Below are 16,007 nucleotides of genomic sequence, written 5' to 3'. Positions count from 1 at the left end.
ACATTTAATATAAGTATTCTTCTCACCAGCCCGATAACCTTGGGCAGGCCCCTTCCCACCTCTGGCCCAGGGCTTCCTCATCTGCACTAAGGGGTTTGGACAACATAATCTGCAAGGCTCGTTCCCATTCTGAACATTTGGGACTCAATCAACACTTCCCTAGTAGGGCCCCCTTGTCTCCTTCACCGCTGCAAAGTGCAGATCAGTCTTGCTCCAGTGTTTATTTGTGTTCCTTTCCCTTCCATCACTTGTAGGCTGGGATGGGGAAAGGGCTTGGATCCCAGCTGATCACGGTTCTACTCCTTTGCCCTCCTCCACGTGGTCCTCTCTGTTTCACCAGGTGTAGGTGGCCTGTTCTGCGGTCTTCAAGTCATTTTCAGCCTTAGTTTTATTTGCTGTAGTTGCTTCCTTAGTGTGTGCGTAGAAGGCTCTTACCGTGCAGTCCCACTCTGCCATCTTATAACAAGTCAAGGCCACAAATTATTGTTTGAATTACTCCTATTTGTATTCCTCATCTTCTACTTCCCAGTTATTGAAAAAAAATAATAATAAACTCTAAATATTGTTTTAAGGATTAGGCATAATTACTTTAAGACCTCTAGAGAAAACCTTAGTATATATTAGGTATTTAATATCTGCTAGCTATTTCTATTGTTATCATTCTTCTCTTTCTTTAATTATAGCAGTTAGTATGGACTTAATTATTACTACCTGATAACTAAAAATGTCTTTCTCATTTTAAAAGGGAATACAAAGTAGACACATTAATCAACTAAACAAATGCATCAGGTTAATGGTATTTATTTCAATGAAATAGATAATCATATTGTTATATACTTTGTATATATAATTAATCATATTTATTATAAATTGTGCAACAATAGATTTGGAAAATACTATATTGAATTATCATAAACTATTATTAAATTCTTCCAGTAAGTGTTCCATACTTTGTTTCCTTGAAACTTAAGCTAATGGAAAATGCTTGGGAGATACTTTCGTTTTGAAAAAAACAGTTCCTAGATACTTATGACCTAAAAGGAAATCTAGCATGCATTTCTTAATATTCTTAGAAATTACTCATAGGTTCAGCTTTAATTAATTTGTAACTCTTCCAAGTTATTAATTGAAAGAGGTCCTAAAGTTCAGTCTCCATCCAGTATCACATCTCAGCCAAGTGGATGGGTGGCCTCTGCATGGGCAGTTAAACAATTAAATCTGTTAGTTTCCATAGTAACATATGATTTATTAATAGTTTATGAATATTTAATAATATATTCTCTGTAATTCAGAAATAAATCATAATATAGTCATAGGAGAAAAAAGGAAGGTGGGCAGTGGATAAGGAAATAATTGAAATAGCAATAAAAATCTAGTTTGATTTTTGTTCTCTGTCAAGTATTAAATAATAGGTAAAACTTAACCAGCAAAATGCAAAATGTCAGTCTTTGTTGTATTGTCTGTCTGTTGTGTTGTTCACTATCACACTTAGTCCCAATTTGGAAGGTTTTTTCATTGTCTCCTATCGACTCTTTCCTTATATTCATCTTCCCTCTTCATCCAATTCCCTCTTTCTCCCCACTTACCTCTTTGCCTCTTTCCCTAACATCTCTTTGTTTGGCCAACTATTCTTTTACTTCTATAATACAGTGACATTATTACCAATCCCAAAACTTAGCTGTAATAATAAACACTCTGACACACAGGAATAGGCTGGGCAGAGACAGTAAGAATATGTGATTAAAGGCTCAGTAAACGTAGGAAAGATGGATGGATGGATGGATGGATGGATGATTTAAATCTAATAATATTTATTAAGTTCTCAAGAGCAAAGTACTGTGTCAGATTCTGTGACAGATAATAAGTGAGATCTGATTCTCTGTCCTTAGGTTAAAATCTACCAGGAAATTTATATAGAGAGTTAACCAAATGCACAAAGCAAAACATGAGAAACAATTTGGAGAGAGGGGAAAATGGAAGAAAAAAAAAAAAAGAAGTGCAGAGGAAGGGAGAAAGGAAATATTATTCAAGGAAAAGGAAAGAGAAATTGAGTAGTTATTAAATTAAGTAATGAAAAATTAGTATTAATTTTAAGTATTGTATTTCAGGGTATTCAAGATAAGAAAGTCATGTTCCAGAACTTAAAGCTCATTGACACTGGTGTTAGAAATCATAGGGATCCCACCCTCAGCCATTGGTGAAAATATTGCATGCTACGACTTTCTTAAAGTCTTTTTTATGAATTGAATGAAAGCATTGTAAATAAGGATCTTTTCCTTAACATAAATGGTGTAGAATATTATAAATTGGCATCAGGTAATTGTGTCATACCACCAAGATAAGCTGCTGCCTTTCAGAATAGAAACTATAAGATAATAGGCAAAGGTGTGCAAAGAGATTTAGACATTTCTGTAAAGAATCCTATGAAAATGTTTCACCATTGCTGTTAGATTCTGTACTATCAAAACTTTCTAATGGTAAAAACCACTTTTTAAAATTATTTGAATGACGCAAACATTGTTAATTTTTACCTTTTAAAGTACATATTGTACAGGGCAATAAGAAAATATTTAATAATGGAATACCAATAAACAACTAATGCAGTACGTCAAGTCAAAGTAATGATATTTCCTTACCAAATATCACCAAATGATTTATATGAATGCCATCGTTTCCCAAAGAATGGAAGCCTTTCACTCGGTGCAGTAAATTGCATACTGTCTTTTTACAGCTGTTCCCAAAGACAAAGATATTTTTGAGCCTCATTTATAAAACATAAATATCAGATCGTTGTTCCAACCTTCTTGTAATTCAAAATAGCATCAGTGCTGGATGAACATATTACTCATGGAAGGTAAGAAATGGTAACGATTTAAAGTTAATACTGTGAAATGAAGATGAATATGCAAAATGGTAATTTCCAATGGTTTAAGTAGATGCTGTAAATACTTCTCTGTGAGAATAGCAGGATCTTGAAAACATCTTGATAAGCAGTATCTAAGATAAGATCCATTTAAATTCTTTCCATATCTTGCCGTAAGAGCATTCAGCTTGTTGCTAGGTTTGTATGACCCCATGTACAGAGTTACGTGTCCTGGGAAAGATTTACTTAGACAGAGAGCTGTGGGATTACAGGAAGAAAGAGATTGATTCTTTCTGCAGTGGTCATGAAATCTTCTCAAAGAACGTGCAGTTTGGTAGAAATACAGCACCAGATAGAATTGGATATCTGAAGGGGGGAAAGGGATATTGCAGGCAGAAGGAATACATAAATAGAACCACAAAGCCAGGAAGGTGGCTGGGGCATGTGGGGTGGGGAGTTTGACTAGTTCATGGTGATCATGGAGTTCATGACAGAGAAGTAGTGACAGATAAACTGGGAAGGTAAATTGGGGCTAGATTGTGGAGGGTTGAGTGTCAGGCTAGAGAATCTGGTTCTTATTTAATAGTGAATAATAAGCTCAGTGACGTTTTCCCCCAAGTTTTTAAACCCAGAATGCTCACAATCATTCATGATGAGAACTGTGCCTTTTTTTTTTTTTTGCATTTAGAATGTACCTAGATCTGCCAGGCAGTTTACAAACATTAACCAATAGAGTCATTACAAAGTATGCTTGAAAGAAGTTTTAACCCCATTTTACAGATGCGAAACTGTCTCAGAGGGGCTATATAATATGCCTGTGTCCAACTATCTAATAAGTAAAAATTTTTACCCTAAATTTTATGCTCCTTACTCTTCATAATCTTGTTTTCATAATTCTTTTATCTTATGAAGATCCTGTAACTTCCCAATTCTATTACTGTTTGTATTTCAGTATTTTGAAGAAGGGAGAAATAGGAGAGTTAGACTAGTCTAGAGGCTATTTTAATAGGACAACAACAAAAAATATTTCTAATTGAATTATGTCTGTCACTAGTTCAGATAACAGCAAATCTGAGCCACCATTTGTTCCCGAAAAATGCACTTTAAATATTGGCACAATTATTATTTTAGTTTCATTGTGATGTTGAGGGTCCTTATGCAGGGGAAATGCTTAAATCCCTTTCATTGTCTGTTAGGTTTCTTGTGATAATCAGAAAAAGCTTTTCAATGGAACTAAAAGAGATTAGCCAGATTCAGGAAGTTTAATTTCCACTCCTAAACCATCAAAATTAAGCACTTAGTATGCACAAAGCTTAAAATATGGCAAGTATCTTGACTACATTTAAAAATTTTTGATCTTGTAACAGCCTTGTAAGGTAGGCACTCTTTACCCACTTTATAAATGAGGAAATTAAGTTTGAGGGAGGTGTGTGTGTGATGGAACTGATCTTCATACTCAACTCTTTTTGCCTGTAAGTCTTCACTCTCCACAACAGCCAAATGCCCTGTAATGAACGCATGAGTAAGAATGAAAATGAGTGATTTTAAAATGGCATTCATGCCTCTGGGTTGCAAAGCAAAAGAGGGCCTGTGGCGCAAACCTCAAGTGCAGTTCATGGCGATTAACAGAGAAGTATAACGTCAATGTGAAGGCATAGAATCTGGAATAAGAGGAATGTGGATGTGGATGTAACTCTTGCTTTCACCACGTAAAGGCTATGTGACCTTAAGGGTGTGTTACTTAATCTCTCTGAGGTTCAATTGCTAATCTGGAAAATGCAAATAATAGTTTCTATTTTAGGAGGTTGCTAAAAGGATTAAGTGAAGTAGTACCTAAAAAGTTCTTAGTGCAAAGTAAATTCTTAATAGAAGTAAGTTCTATTAATAATAGTAGTTGTATTACCACCCTATGGTATCTCCAAGACTCCAGCTACCATCTCTGAAACAATCTCTTACAAATATTAGATTGAGACCTCTCTGGACCCATATACCATCACGTACTTAGCATTGGCACTTGGATGTCCCACAAACATCTCATACTTATTATGCATCAAAATGAACTGAAGATATGCATCACCCTTCCTACCCTGCTAATAATATCTGCCCACCTGCAGTCTTTCCTATAGGAGATCATCATCTTTGAATGGATGATGAGTGTGTGCAATCAGCTCACAACCAACTCAAATCCAAGTCACTAAATTCTGAGGAATACACCCTCCAAATCTCTCCTAATCCCACCCTGGCCCTGACCACCATCATTTCTTTCCTAGAATATTTCAACCACACCTACTTCTTTCTGTCTGTCCTCAGCAACCAGCTCTCCGTACTGTAGTCAGAAGGGGCTTTCTGCCCTCTTGAAACTCAGATGAAGTTGGCTTTGAATGATTTACCATCTCCGATGGAAATTCAAATCCCCTGGATATTTTTGTCAATGTAGGGAACATTTTAATTCTCACAATCTCATCTTCCCTTCGGTGCCAACTTGCATAAATACCACTTCTGTGCCTAACACGTGGATGTGAATCTCAGCCCCTTCAGCAGATCCCACAAACAATTCACTCACAGTGGCATCTGTGAGTGTAGCAAGCATTGGTAAAGATGGGGGTTTGGAGAGATGGAGACGTGTTTACTATTCAAAATGCTAACTTCAAATGAAACGTTAAGCATTTCCAGTTTTAAAATGCCCTTTGACCTCCTTGCCATCCGGATATTTCTACTGGCTGGTTACCCCTTCTATATACCATCATACTGTCCCGCACTCTCTTCTCTCCATGATTTTTCTAGCTCCTTCCCTCTTTCCTCTCTCTTACTTTCTGGAATAAAGCCATTCTTTTCTTTGAAACTTACATACTGTTTTTGGCTGTCTGTTTTTGTTTATTTGCCTAGATTCCTCTGCTCACATTGATAGAGCATTCCCTTCAATCCCAAGTGGTTCATAATCAAGTATTTTTCCATTAAAAGTTCCCCCCAGTAGGAATTTGGGAACCAACAGTTAACACAATACATTTTTTGCAGCTATTACAGAATGCAAATCTGGTCATTTTACTCGTCCACTTAATGATCTGTAAGTGGCTTCCCATTGCCTTGAGCAAAAAGCTTCAACTTTTTTAGCTGGACCTGCAAAATAACTGTGATCTTGTCTCCACTACTGGCCATTCTGGTGTCTTTCTGGCTTCTCAAATACATTGTGCAGCTCTTCATATACACTGTACTTGATAGATTCTATTCTTTCTCCAACTCATTATCAGGCCAACTCTTTGTAGCCTGTACTTACCTATAGAGACTCTTACCTCCTCTAGGTTAAACCCTCCTGGTAGACGCTCTTTTATCATCATGCACTTCTTAACAATTTGTAATTATTTAATTATTTAAATAGCATATATTCACTCTTTTGCTGTAGACTCCAAGCACCCTGGGACAGGACCAAGTTGCTTTTGTTAACTATCATATCCTTAGCACCAAGCATACAGTAGTTACTCGATTTTTTTAAACTACATGAAGATAAACATTGAGCAAAGCATGTATGTAAAGTATTACACTTCATCTCCCTTAATTTCTGGTCTTTGATTTATCCAGCATGGAGAGATCAGCCTTCTGGGAAAACCATACCATCCCAGCAATGGGGGAGGGCACAAGAAACTACTGGCTTTAAAATTCTGACAATTTTGTTGATGATATTAACAACTCAAGAGGAGAGTTAAAGGGCAGTGCTTATTAAAGGTCACAAGGGTCATACCTAAACGGGCTGTGAACTAGGTGTTTGGCAAGTAGGCTACACTCTCTGTTAGCTATCATCAGGATAGTTAACTGGCGTCTCAGCTGGAGAGACACCTAATGCTTGTGGGGAAATGTGACTGAACTCAGCCATTCTAAAATAAATGTTCAGTGCCATCATCTTTCACATTATCTTTCAAAAAGTGGGGCAGGCACATTTTTACAAGCATCTTTCTATGGTAAAACCATTTTAAAATGATCAATACTGGTAAGGCTAGAAAAGAGGGATGGGGAATAAAAATTTGCCAGTGCCTCATTTTAGGAAAATAGTACCTGTTTCACAGGCAAAATTAACCTGTCAGGAACCCCTGTTTTCCATAACACATTAAGCCAGAAAAACGTTGCATTTTTTAGAATTTGCCTCATCATTGAGCTGTTGAGAATAAATGTATTTCATGGCTGCCTGGATTGTGGACCCACCTCCTCCCGGGTCATTCATCAGCCAGGGACGGCTTCACAGGTCTTAAAACTTCTCAGCATAGTAGGTCCTAGATGCTGTTCCCATGGTAACCTTCAGTCAAACGGGTTCGCTCAGGCTGTCATACATGGGCATAATAGAAAGAGAAATGTTGGCTGCTTTTGTTCATAATGCTACAAAAAGGGGTAATGCTAGTTACTGAATAAGTAGACTGAAAGTCAGAATGGCTACTGAACTGTATGTGAATCATAGTGTCCTCAAAAGATATAACTTCCAACATGTCCATGTTCCAAATAAAATCAATGAGAAAACACAGATCACAAATTTTGTAGTAAGAGATAGCTACTGTTTTTGCAGGATCTACTAAATATCTTGTAATGTGCATATATAATCTTATTTGTTTCTCCCACAAAAACCTAGTCATAATAGGTTTTAGTGTTTCCACAATTTACCTGAGGATAAAAAGCAACTGAGACTCAAAGAATTAAAATGAGGTACTGTCACTTACATGGGATTTGAACCCAGGTCTGCCTAGCTTCAAAATTTCTATCTGTAAAATTGCCTTTTTCATGATACCATGCTTTTTTGAGCACCTATCAAGCATAACCTAGAGGAAAAAGCATGGTTTGTGCTGAGGGAGTTCAGCACTAGCTAAGAACAGATGTGAAATGATAGCACTTGGGAAATATTTCTGGCTCTAGGATCTTACAGTCTAGGGACTGTAGCATAATAGAGCCATAAAATGTGTAAAAAATTCCCTTGAGTGCCAGCTCTACATTATAATAGTGTAACATAATGCACATTATAATACATGATAAGTACTATATAATATATAGCATAATATACTATAATGTGCTATATATTATATATGCAATATACTATATATAGTATATAGTATAGTATGTATATTATATATAGTATATATTATATATAATATATACAGCATAGTATAATTAAGAAACCCATTTAATTTATTCACTCTTCAGTGTTTTTATCTGCAAAGTGAAATAATAACTAGTGGCATGTTTTGAGGATCCAATGAGAAAATATATTTGAAAGCTTCATAAAATATAAAATGTAATATATGGCTATTATTATTATCCTACACATCACCTAAAATCTTGGCATATCTCTTCAGCATAACACTTTCTTTCTATTTCAAAATGCCAGATTGAATTCTTTCTTCAAGTGCATTTTGTTTAATCTCTTAAGATTTCTGCAGAGCTTCCACCCTAAATCCATATTGGAAGTCAGGAAATAATTACTGCATTAATATACATAATGAGATGTCATTTTATACAGACACAACAACTTGATAAGGAAATGTCATTTGTTTTTATTTTAAATTAATACTTACTGGGTAACAGAATTTGGTTACCATTTCACATTTCGACTTGGCAGAGCAAATAAGAGTAGGATCACAAGCTGCAGGTCCAAAGATAAGCTGTTTGATAAGGAAATGGCAGTGCAACAAATTCAAGGGTTGTAATCTGGCAGCCTGTGGGCTGAGACTGGCCTGTAAATGCATTTTCTTTGTCCAGAATTACTTGATTTTATTGTAACTGTGCTTTTAAACAGTGCATATACCCTCTCATTTGCTAACTATTCCATCATGCAGTCCTCCTATATTTGACTGCTTCTCACGTTTATATTACCTGTGTGACATTTGAGTTTGGACTCTTTTACCAAATAAGAGGCAAGAGAGATGAGGGCTCTGTATCATGTAATCATAAAGACAGAGGTGAATGTACCTGAGCATGTAAAACATGAGAGGCAGAACTGGCATGGATGTGGACCAGACCGAGAGAACAGACATACCCTATCTGGAAAAGATACATTTCAGACACACATAAAGAAGTCTGGTGTTACACAGCAGATCGCAAAGGTATTCATTCAGCAAGCATCTAGCAAGCACTTGCTGTATGAGCTTCAGAGCAGTCTCTGACAACACATAACACACCTAAGTAAGTTCACATTTACGATGCTCTCATCCTCTTCATTATCATCGAAGCTGCTATTATTATTGATCAGACACAATGCCAGGAAGGCCAAAGGCACGGAAGGCCGATCTTCCTCTTTATTCCCAAATACAGTGTCTCCCCAGAGTTCTCCAGAGTTCCTGATACGTGGTTGTTGCTCAAGACATAGCAGAACAATGATTGAATATATAATGGCAGACTGGGGGAGGTGGTCCCTGGTCTCTGAGATCAACATCCAATTCTACTCTGACAATTTCCGGAAGAAGTTGTGAACAATTCTAAGAAAGTTTCAGGAGGAGCCCCCATCGTATCAGGCTGGCTTTCAGACTTTGATCTTCGGAAATAGCTGAATGGAAAGAACGTCTTGCTGGAACAGGTTTCCTGAGAGCTGGACTGGAGGCTAAGTGGTTTAATTACATAACGTCTGCAGAGAATCATAGCCGTAAGTGCTAGATAAGCACCGGACATCATTAATATTACTATTTTAAAAAAATGAGCATCCCTTACCTCTTACACAGTAACCCTAGCCCTGCAGAATATTCTAATTGTTCCCTCTAAAATGCCCTCTAATAACTCTAATCACTGATTGGGTTGCCAGCTGGAGCACTGATAATGTCATGCATGTCGCACAGGCAGATATGGTGCAGCTGGCACTCACTTGGACACTCATGAGGTCTTAACTGAACACTTCCAACAGCCTTCTTACTGTCTACTGGCCTTAGATGGGCCCAGTTGGCCAATTCCTAACTACACTGGGCCATGTTCCTAACTCTATTGGTCTTTTAAAAATGGGATCTAATCATGTCACTTTTCTGAATTAAAACAAGCCATTTCTTTTGTCCTCAGAAAATATTCAAATTCCTTCACAAGACACATAGTGCACTGAGCTATCTACCTTCTCCTCTGAGACTCTGACACTATCTAACCATTCTGGAGGACCGTGGGGTCTCTTCCCACTTCTCCAGACGAATTTTCTGGTCTTTGTTCCTCTGGTAAACTCCTAAGCATCTTTTTGGCATCACTTCCAACCCTGAAACCTCCCTTATACCATCCTCTGAAGCAGAATTAATTGCTCTCTAATCTACCTGCTTATAGCACTGAACAATTCTCTTACATTGACCAGAACCTTTGGCTGCAAAACCAAAGTCTAGCTTGAACAACATAAGCATAAACTGGGATTTATTCATTCATGTCACTAAACCACACAATGGCCTTTGGGTGACTGGGATCAGGGCCTCAGACCGAATGCGGGATTCTCCATCAAGGAACTATCTTCCTGGGGCAGAAATTTTAGGCCCAGACTTCTCCATCTTTGCAGCCATATATACTTTAAGTAGGAGAAAGAGCTTCTTCCTACTAATTCCAGTTATAAAATTTCAGAGTAAGCATGTGTCTGGCTTAGTCACACGTGTATCCCTGTAACTGTTTTCCTGGAGATGGGACTGGATGCTATGATTCAGCCAGACTGAGTCCAAGTTTGTCCTGTGCTGACCTGGGAGTGGAGCACCATAATGAGCGATCCCCATCAGGAAGCCCTTACTGGCTTTATGGTGGGAAAGAAGAGGATACAATCTGAGAAGGGATTCCAGACAGGCAGAAAAAAACAGGTATCAAACACCCATTTTTCAAAGTTCCTATCTAGTAACACTCTCAGTGTGTGATAATGATGCATTTGAGCACACAGCTTTCACTGGAGTCGGCTCCTGGAGTTCAAGTTCCCTGTCTTGCTTGCCTGTTGCCAATACCTAGCATGGTGCCTGAGCCGAGGGGGCCCTTAGCTAATGTTTGCTTATTGTTGAATTAGGAAATGGATAACTCTCCAATGTTCTCTGAATAAAATATCCAATGAACATAATTACAGAATTCTGTAGTATTTTGAAGTTAATCAAATGAATGTTGATAGAATCTCGATAGTTCAAAAGTCACTGAGTGATTCAAACTTAACTGAAACACAGTAACCTTTGAAAGGCAACTAATATTTAGTGAGTTTACACTGTTAGCATTTTATAGAAGCCATTTAATCCTTACAAAGTTAAAGTTCCCATGAGTTGTAATAAGATGAAGTTAAGAGGTCCCTGGGTTTCCCAAACTGTCCCAGGCAATAGGTTGCAGAGAAGGAACAGACATGCAGGCCCTCTGATTCTTAGCCTGTTGCTGGATTCTTAAGGAAGTTATTTAACCTCTCCAAATAAAATGGGGATTATAACACTTCTGAATATTGTCATAAGGAATAAAAGAAACACATGTATAAAGTGCCCAGCAAGCCTGGTCCATATTCGTGGATCCAAAGATTATGTGGCTACATTTGTCAGGGACAGTGGAGATTCCCTAAGATATCTGGCTGGTACATATTTGTGGCCAGTTCCACTTTGCAGAGGTCAGCTCTGCAAGAACCAAGAACTTGAGAGGGGTCAGTGGGAGAGAAGAAAAACACAGAGATAGATGCAAGAAAAACACAAGAAATCAAATTTGGGACGACAGGAGGTGCACTGACCCCTGATGGCGGACCTGTGGCGCCGTTTTATTTCTTTGCACAGCTTATATACACAGGCTCACTTCCGTGAGCCACCCACAGTGATCTCACATCTGGGCTGTTTAGCTGTCTGAGGCTATTCTTGCACCTCCAGTAAACTGGGGGTGGTGCTGGCAGGCAGTTCCCTGAGCAGAACTTGCGGGATGTGACGGCCTTGCCTCTACACATTTGGCTCTCCACATCCTGTTCCTTGTCGCAGCCCAGCCCAGGAACTGATCCTGTATCTTTCTCCTCTGTAATACTGCCCACTCTGTCTGCAGTAGCATCTCTCCCCCAGGACTGGCTATGGGACAGGCTCCAGGCTCCAGCATACCCCACTCCTTGCCAAAGCCAGCACTCAGGCTCCTATTGGTGCCTCAAATTCTGGAAAGAGAAATTCCCAGAGCCATGCGGTGTGGCTCCTAGACCTAGTTGTGACATACGTTGGCTGGGTGGCATTTGCACCACTGTTCTCTCAAGTGTGAAAGGAGGCTGGTGCACTGGAGAAATGTCTATATTAAACTTGGTTATGCAAAGGAAATTTCAGTGAAAAAATTTTCCCCGCAGAGTCCAGCAAAAAAAAAGTCTCAAAGTAAAAAAAAAGCTTTAAATGTTCCTCTGTCCACCTAATAAATCGGTGTTTGCCTTGCCGAAGGTTATTAGGTCAGTTTCTGCTACTTTTTGTTCTGTTTCTCAGCAGGGATCACATTGCCTGAAGCTTGCCTGAAGCATTGTCTCCTGAATACAGGTTCCAAGAAAAGCGAAACAAACAGGACAGAGAGGAGAGAAATAGCATAGATGACATTTCTGTTAGGCCCACTGCCTAGATCTCACTTGGCCCTCTGCCTTCTCCTCATTATCCCACTGACTGAATCTGATTAGCCCACCCTGATTTATTTTTGGCAACCTGAAAGCACACGGCTGATGCTTATTTTCATAGCTGATAAAAGCATCCCCAAAACTGTTACTACACTTCAGAAGATTCGTCCCTTTTCCTGGTAGATTTCACTATCTACAAAGCATCATGACACATTAGACATTATATTTCTTAAACACTTCACAAATGTGAGTCTATGTATTCCTCTTTTTATTATCATAAAAACTTCCAGTTATTGGCTATTAAAACATGGAGCAAAAATTCTTAAAATTCCTTGGTAACAATTATTAGTAATCATGTAATAATTCCTATTTTGATGCATGTGAACTTACTGTTTTCTGGGTTAGCGAATCAGCTTCCAGAATCAATAATGAGAAAAAATTCAGATTTCAATGCTATTGGGTATTCTGTACTTGTTTTACATTCCACCCGGATCTCTGGCAATATGAAATGGGTCGCATTTGATGTTTGCTCTCAGAAATACAGAACTCAATGTTAGAAACCTGTGCATGAGTCTGAGGATGAGATATGATGTGGATAAAGGGACATTTAAAAAGTCAATCCATACTGACTAGTCTATATTACAGACTCTGTCCAGGACTGGCCTGATCACCAAACACCTAGCACATGCCAGGCATTGGTCTTAGAGAAAGAATTGCAGCTAGAAACAAGATAAAGTTCCCACCTTTACAGGACTTTGGGTCTAGTGTTAGAATACCACAAACACAGTTAAGTCTACTAAATGTTAACATAGAATTGAACTATATTAATGGCCAGATATTCTTGATAAGTGCTAGGTACTGTAAAAACTGTATTTCTAAAAAATTTAAAAAGAAAAATATCAGTACATTTTTAGGTCTATATAGTCTCTTTTTGGTACCGATATGTATTGTGTGCTCGATTTGGCTGCTGACACTATGTGAGATACCAAAAAAATCAGTAAGTAGATAATTGTAAGAGGTGAATGCCCACATTTAATTAATGCAATCAGCAATTCTTTCATTCATTTAGAAATTATACTGTGTGTCAGACTCAGTGTTAGGAAAATAAGTCAAGAGGGGAAGACCAGTGGTGGAGAGTCTAAACTAGATGCTGGGCAAGCGACTTCACCTTTCTGAGCCTCATTTTATCAACTAAAAACTCAAATTGAAAATAATATCTATCTCATGAGGGCATTATGAATATTAAATGAGATGATTGTGTTTATAGACTGCTGAGCTTTGTATCTGGGTCCTTGTAAGTCCTTAAGTTTCAGCAATTTTTCAGTCCCACTTTCAGAGAAGTGAAATGTGAGGCTCAGAGCAGTAAAATAAGTTGCCCTAGTGACCACAACAGCCAAAGAGAAATTAAAAACAAAGCAGAAAGTGGTACAAAGTATATGAGTCTTGTTTGAAACCAGGGCGCACAGGACTCATCTGCCTCTGCCTGTGGGAAAAGAATCAAGAAGGAATATTTAAACTAACTACGTAAGTGATTTTTCAAACACTGTCCGTAAACATTTACCTGGAGACCTGAAGCACAGTTTTCAGTCCACTAACTGCTGACCTTCCCAGAGAAGCCCACTGTCCTTGTTCTAGTCCCTTCTTCAAAGAGCATCTTAGTTCTCTTATTAAAGACTGACTAACCTTTAATGACAAGGATTATTACAGCTCCTCTATCCTGACACTTTTACTTCCAGAACTGATAGGTGGTAAGAGAGGAAATGATTGCCTTGAAACATTCTTCTAGAATATTCCAAGGACTACCACAAAGTTACTCCCTCCAAAGTAAAATAGAGTATTTCCTCAAACCACATAGCTTCTCCAGCAAAGCTGAAACTAAGGACTTCTTGGGAAGTTGAGTGCCAAAATGATTCTCTTTCATTCATTATTTACTGTGGGTAAAATTGCAATATTTCCAGAAGCTCTCCCCTGGCCTTAGTGCATCTCCGTATCAATAGGTGTTTTCAAGAGGTGGAGAGAAGTAGGCCGTGTCCACATCAGTAGGTGATTACAAGGGGCAGCAGGGCATATCTGGACCTGAGAAGTTGGGTGGGGCCCCTTCTGCTGCAGCCGGGTTGCAAGAGACACGGGCAAGCAGAAGTGGGTGACTGCTTGTAAGCAATAAACAGGGTTCTCCCACTTTATTTCTCCCTTTGACTGGTTTTAGTTTCAAAGGTTTTTGCCCTGGAATTTTCCACCCCAGAGTTAACATTTACTCATTTCCATGATGTCTATTTTGTGTTTATTGCATGACTCAATCCATGAACTGAAAGTAGCTTTTCAATGGAGAAAGCTCTTAAAAATAAAAGCCTGAGAAGATCATAAGTCATTAAGAGGGTTAATCCTTCTCTTTCTGCTTTTCCCAGTATAGTAAAACACTTAAGTTACTCTACTTTACAAAATCATGCTTTTCACATGCTTTTGGGAAAGTTTTCTCAGGGTAATTGTCTAGCTAATAATCCGAATTTGACTTCCATTTCCTTTTCTTCTCTTTTCTTAAACAGAATGGTACAGCATTCCACGTAACAGTCCGAGATGATAATAACATCGTTGTCTCATTAGAAGCTTCAGATGTCACGAGTCCATCCTCTGTGTATGTTGTGAAGATAACTGGTGAATCAAAAAATTACTTCTTTGAATTCGAGGAATTCAACGGAACTTTGCCTCCTCCTGTTATCTTTAAGGCCCATTATCATGGTCTTTATTATATAATCACTCTGGTAGTGGTAAAAGGAAATGTGGTTACCAAGCCATCGCGATCCGTCACTGTGTTAACAAGTAAGCATCATGTAGAACATTGTCCTCGCGTTTTCTTCTCTGAGTGTCTCCTGGGACTCTCACTGAGAGATCAATTGCCTTGAAGTCAAATGACATAGACTCAAATTTCTGTTTTCTATTGAGAATACAGTTTCTTGTGGAGTTTGATAATGTTTTACTGTTCTCTTTTTACTGTTACCTTTTGTTAAACAAAAACCTGCTTGAAATCAAAAAAAGGAAACCTCAAGGAGAAAGTGCATTTTTAGACTGAATGACAATTTTAGATTCATAAGGAGACTGTGCAATTTTCTGCTATTTGACTTAATACTAAGATCACAACTAAGCTATTTTTTTTCCAGAACATACATCCTCACATTAAGCAATTTGGGTTTTGAGACAATGAACTTACTAGATTCATATTTAGCCTGCTCAAATTCAACTATACATTTTTAGCTGAAAGAGAGAAAAAGATGTCACTATTTATGAGTTCCTATTCCCCACCTCACCCTCACAGGAGCCTTGGTGTCCATTGCCAAAGAAAAATGCCAAGAAAAAAAAATCTTTGACATCTTAACCTTCAGAAGTCAATGTCATAAAGAGTTAAAGCTGACATTTGGAATTTTTTTAGGAGTGTTGTTAACAATATGGAATTTTTCTTTTTTTTTACTGTCTAATACCTCATCTCAAAGTAAGATGCAACTCTACTGTATATGTTAAGGTTGGAAGAAAAACTCCCATCTGTAAGATGGTAAAGTTTAGCACTAGAGGAATTTAATGGCTCAGCAGAGTTCTTTTTGCTCATAGTTCTTCACTGCAGATTTTCCAGTGGCTGCAGTTTTTTTAAAT

General features: G+C 38.1%; 1 protein-coding gene across 6 annotated transcripts in view; it reads left to right on the top strand.

Moving 5' to 3' along the window:
* The window catches only part of PTPRO (protein tyrosine phosphatase receptor type O), a 213,054-nt gene that overhangs the window by 107,746 nt on the left and 89,301 nt on the right, over window positions 1-16,007 (top strand). For all 6 annotated transcript variants that reach the window (XM_073223228.1, XM_073223227.1, XM_073223226.1 and 3 more), the window contains exon 2: window positions 14,909-15,182. In XM_073223228.1, the coding sequence (XP_073079329.1) occupies window positions 14,909-15,182 (274 nt within the window). The remainder of the gene's footprint in view (window positions 1-14,908; window positions 15,183-16,007) is intronic.

Source organism: Manis javanica, chromosome 15 (genome assembly GCF_040802235.1).
Source record: "Manis javanica isolate MJ-LG chromosome 15, MJ_LKY, whole genome shotgun sequence".
NCBI classification, from domain to species: domain Eukaryota; kingdom Metazoa; phylum Chordata; class Mammalia; order Pholidota; family Manidae; genus Manis; species Manis javanica.
This window is presented reverse-complemented; position numbering and strand designations above follow the sequence as displayed.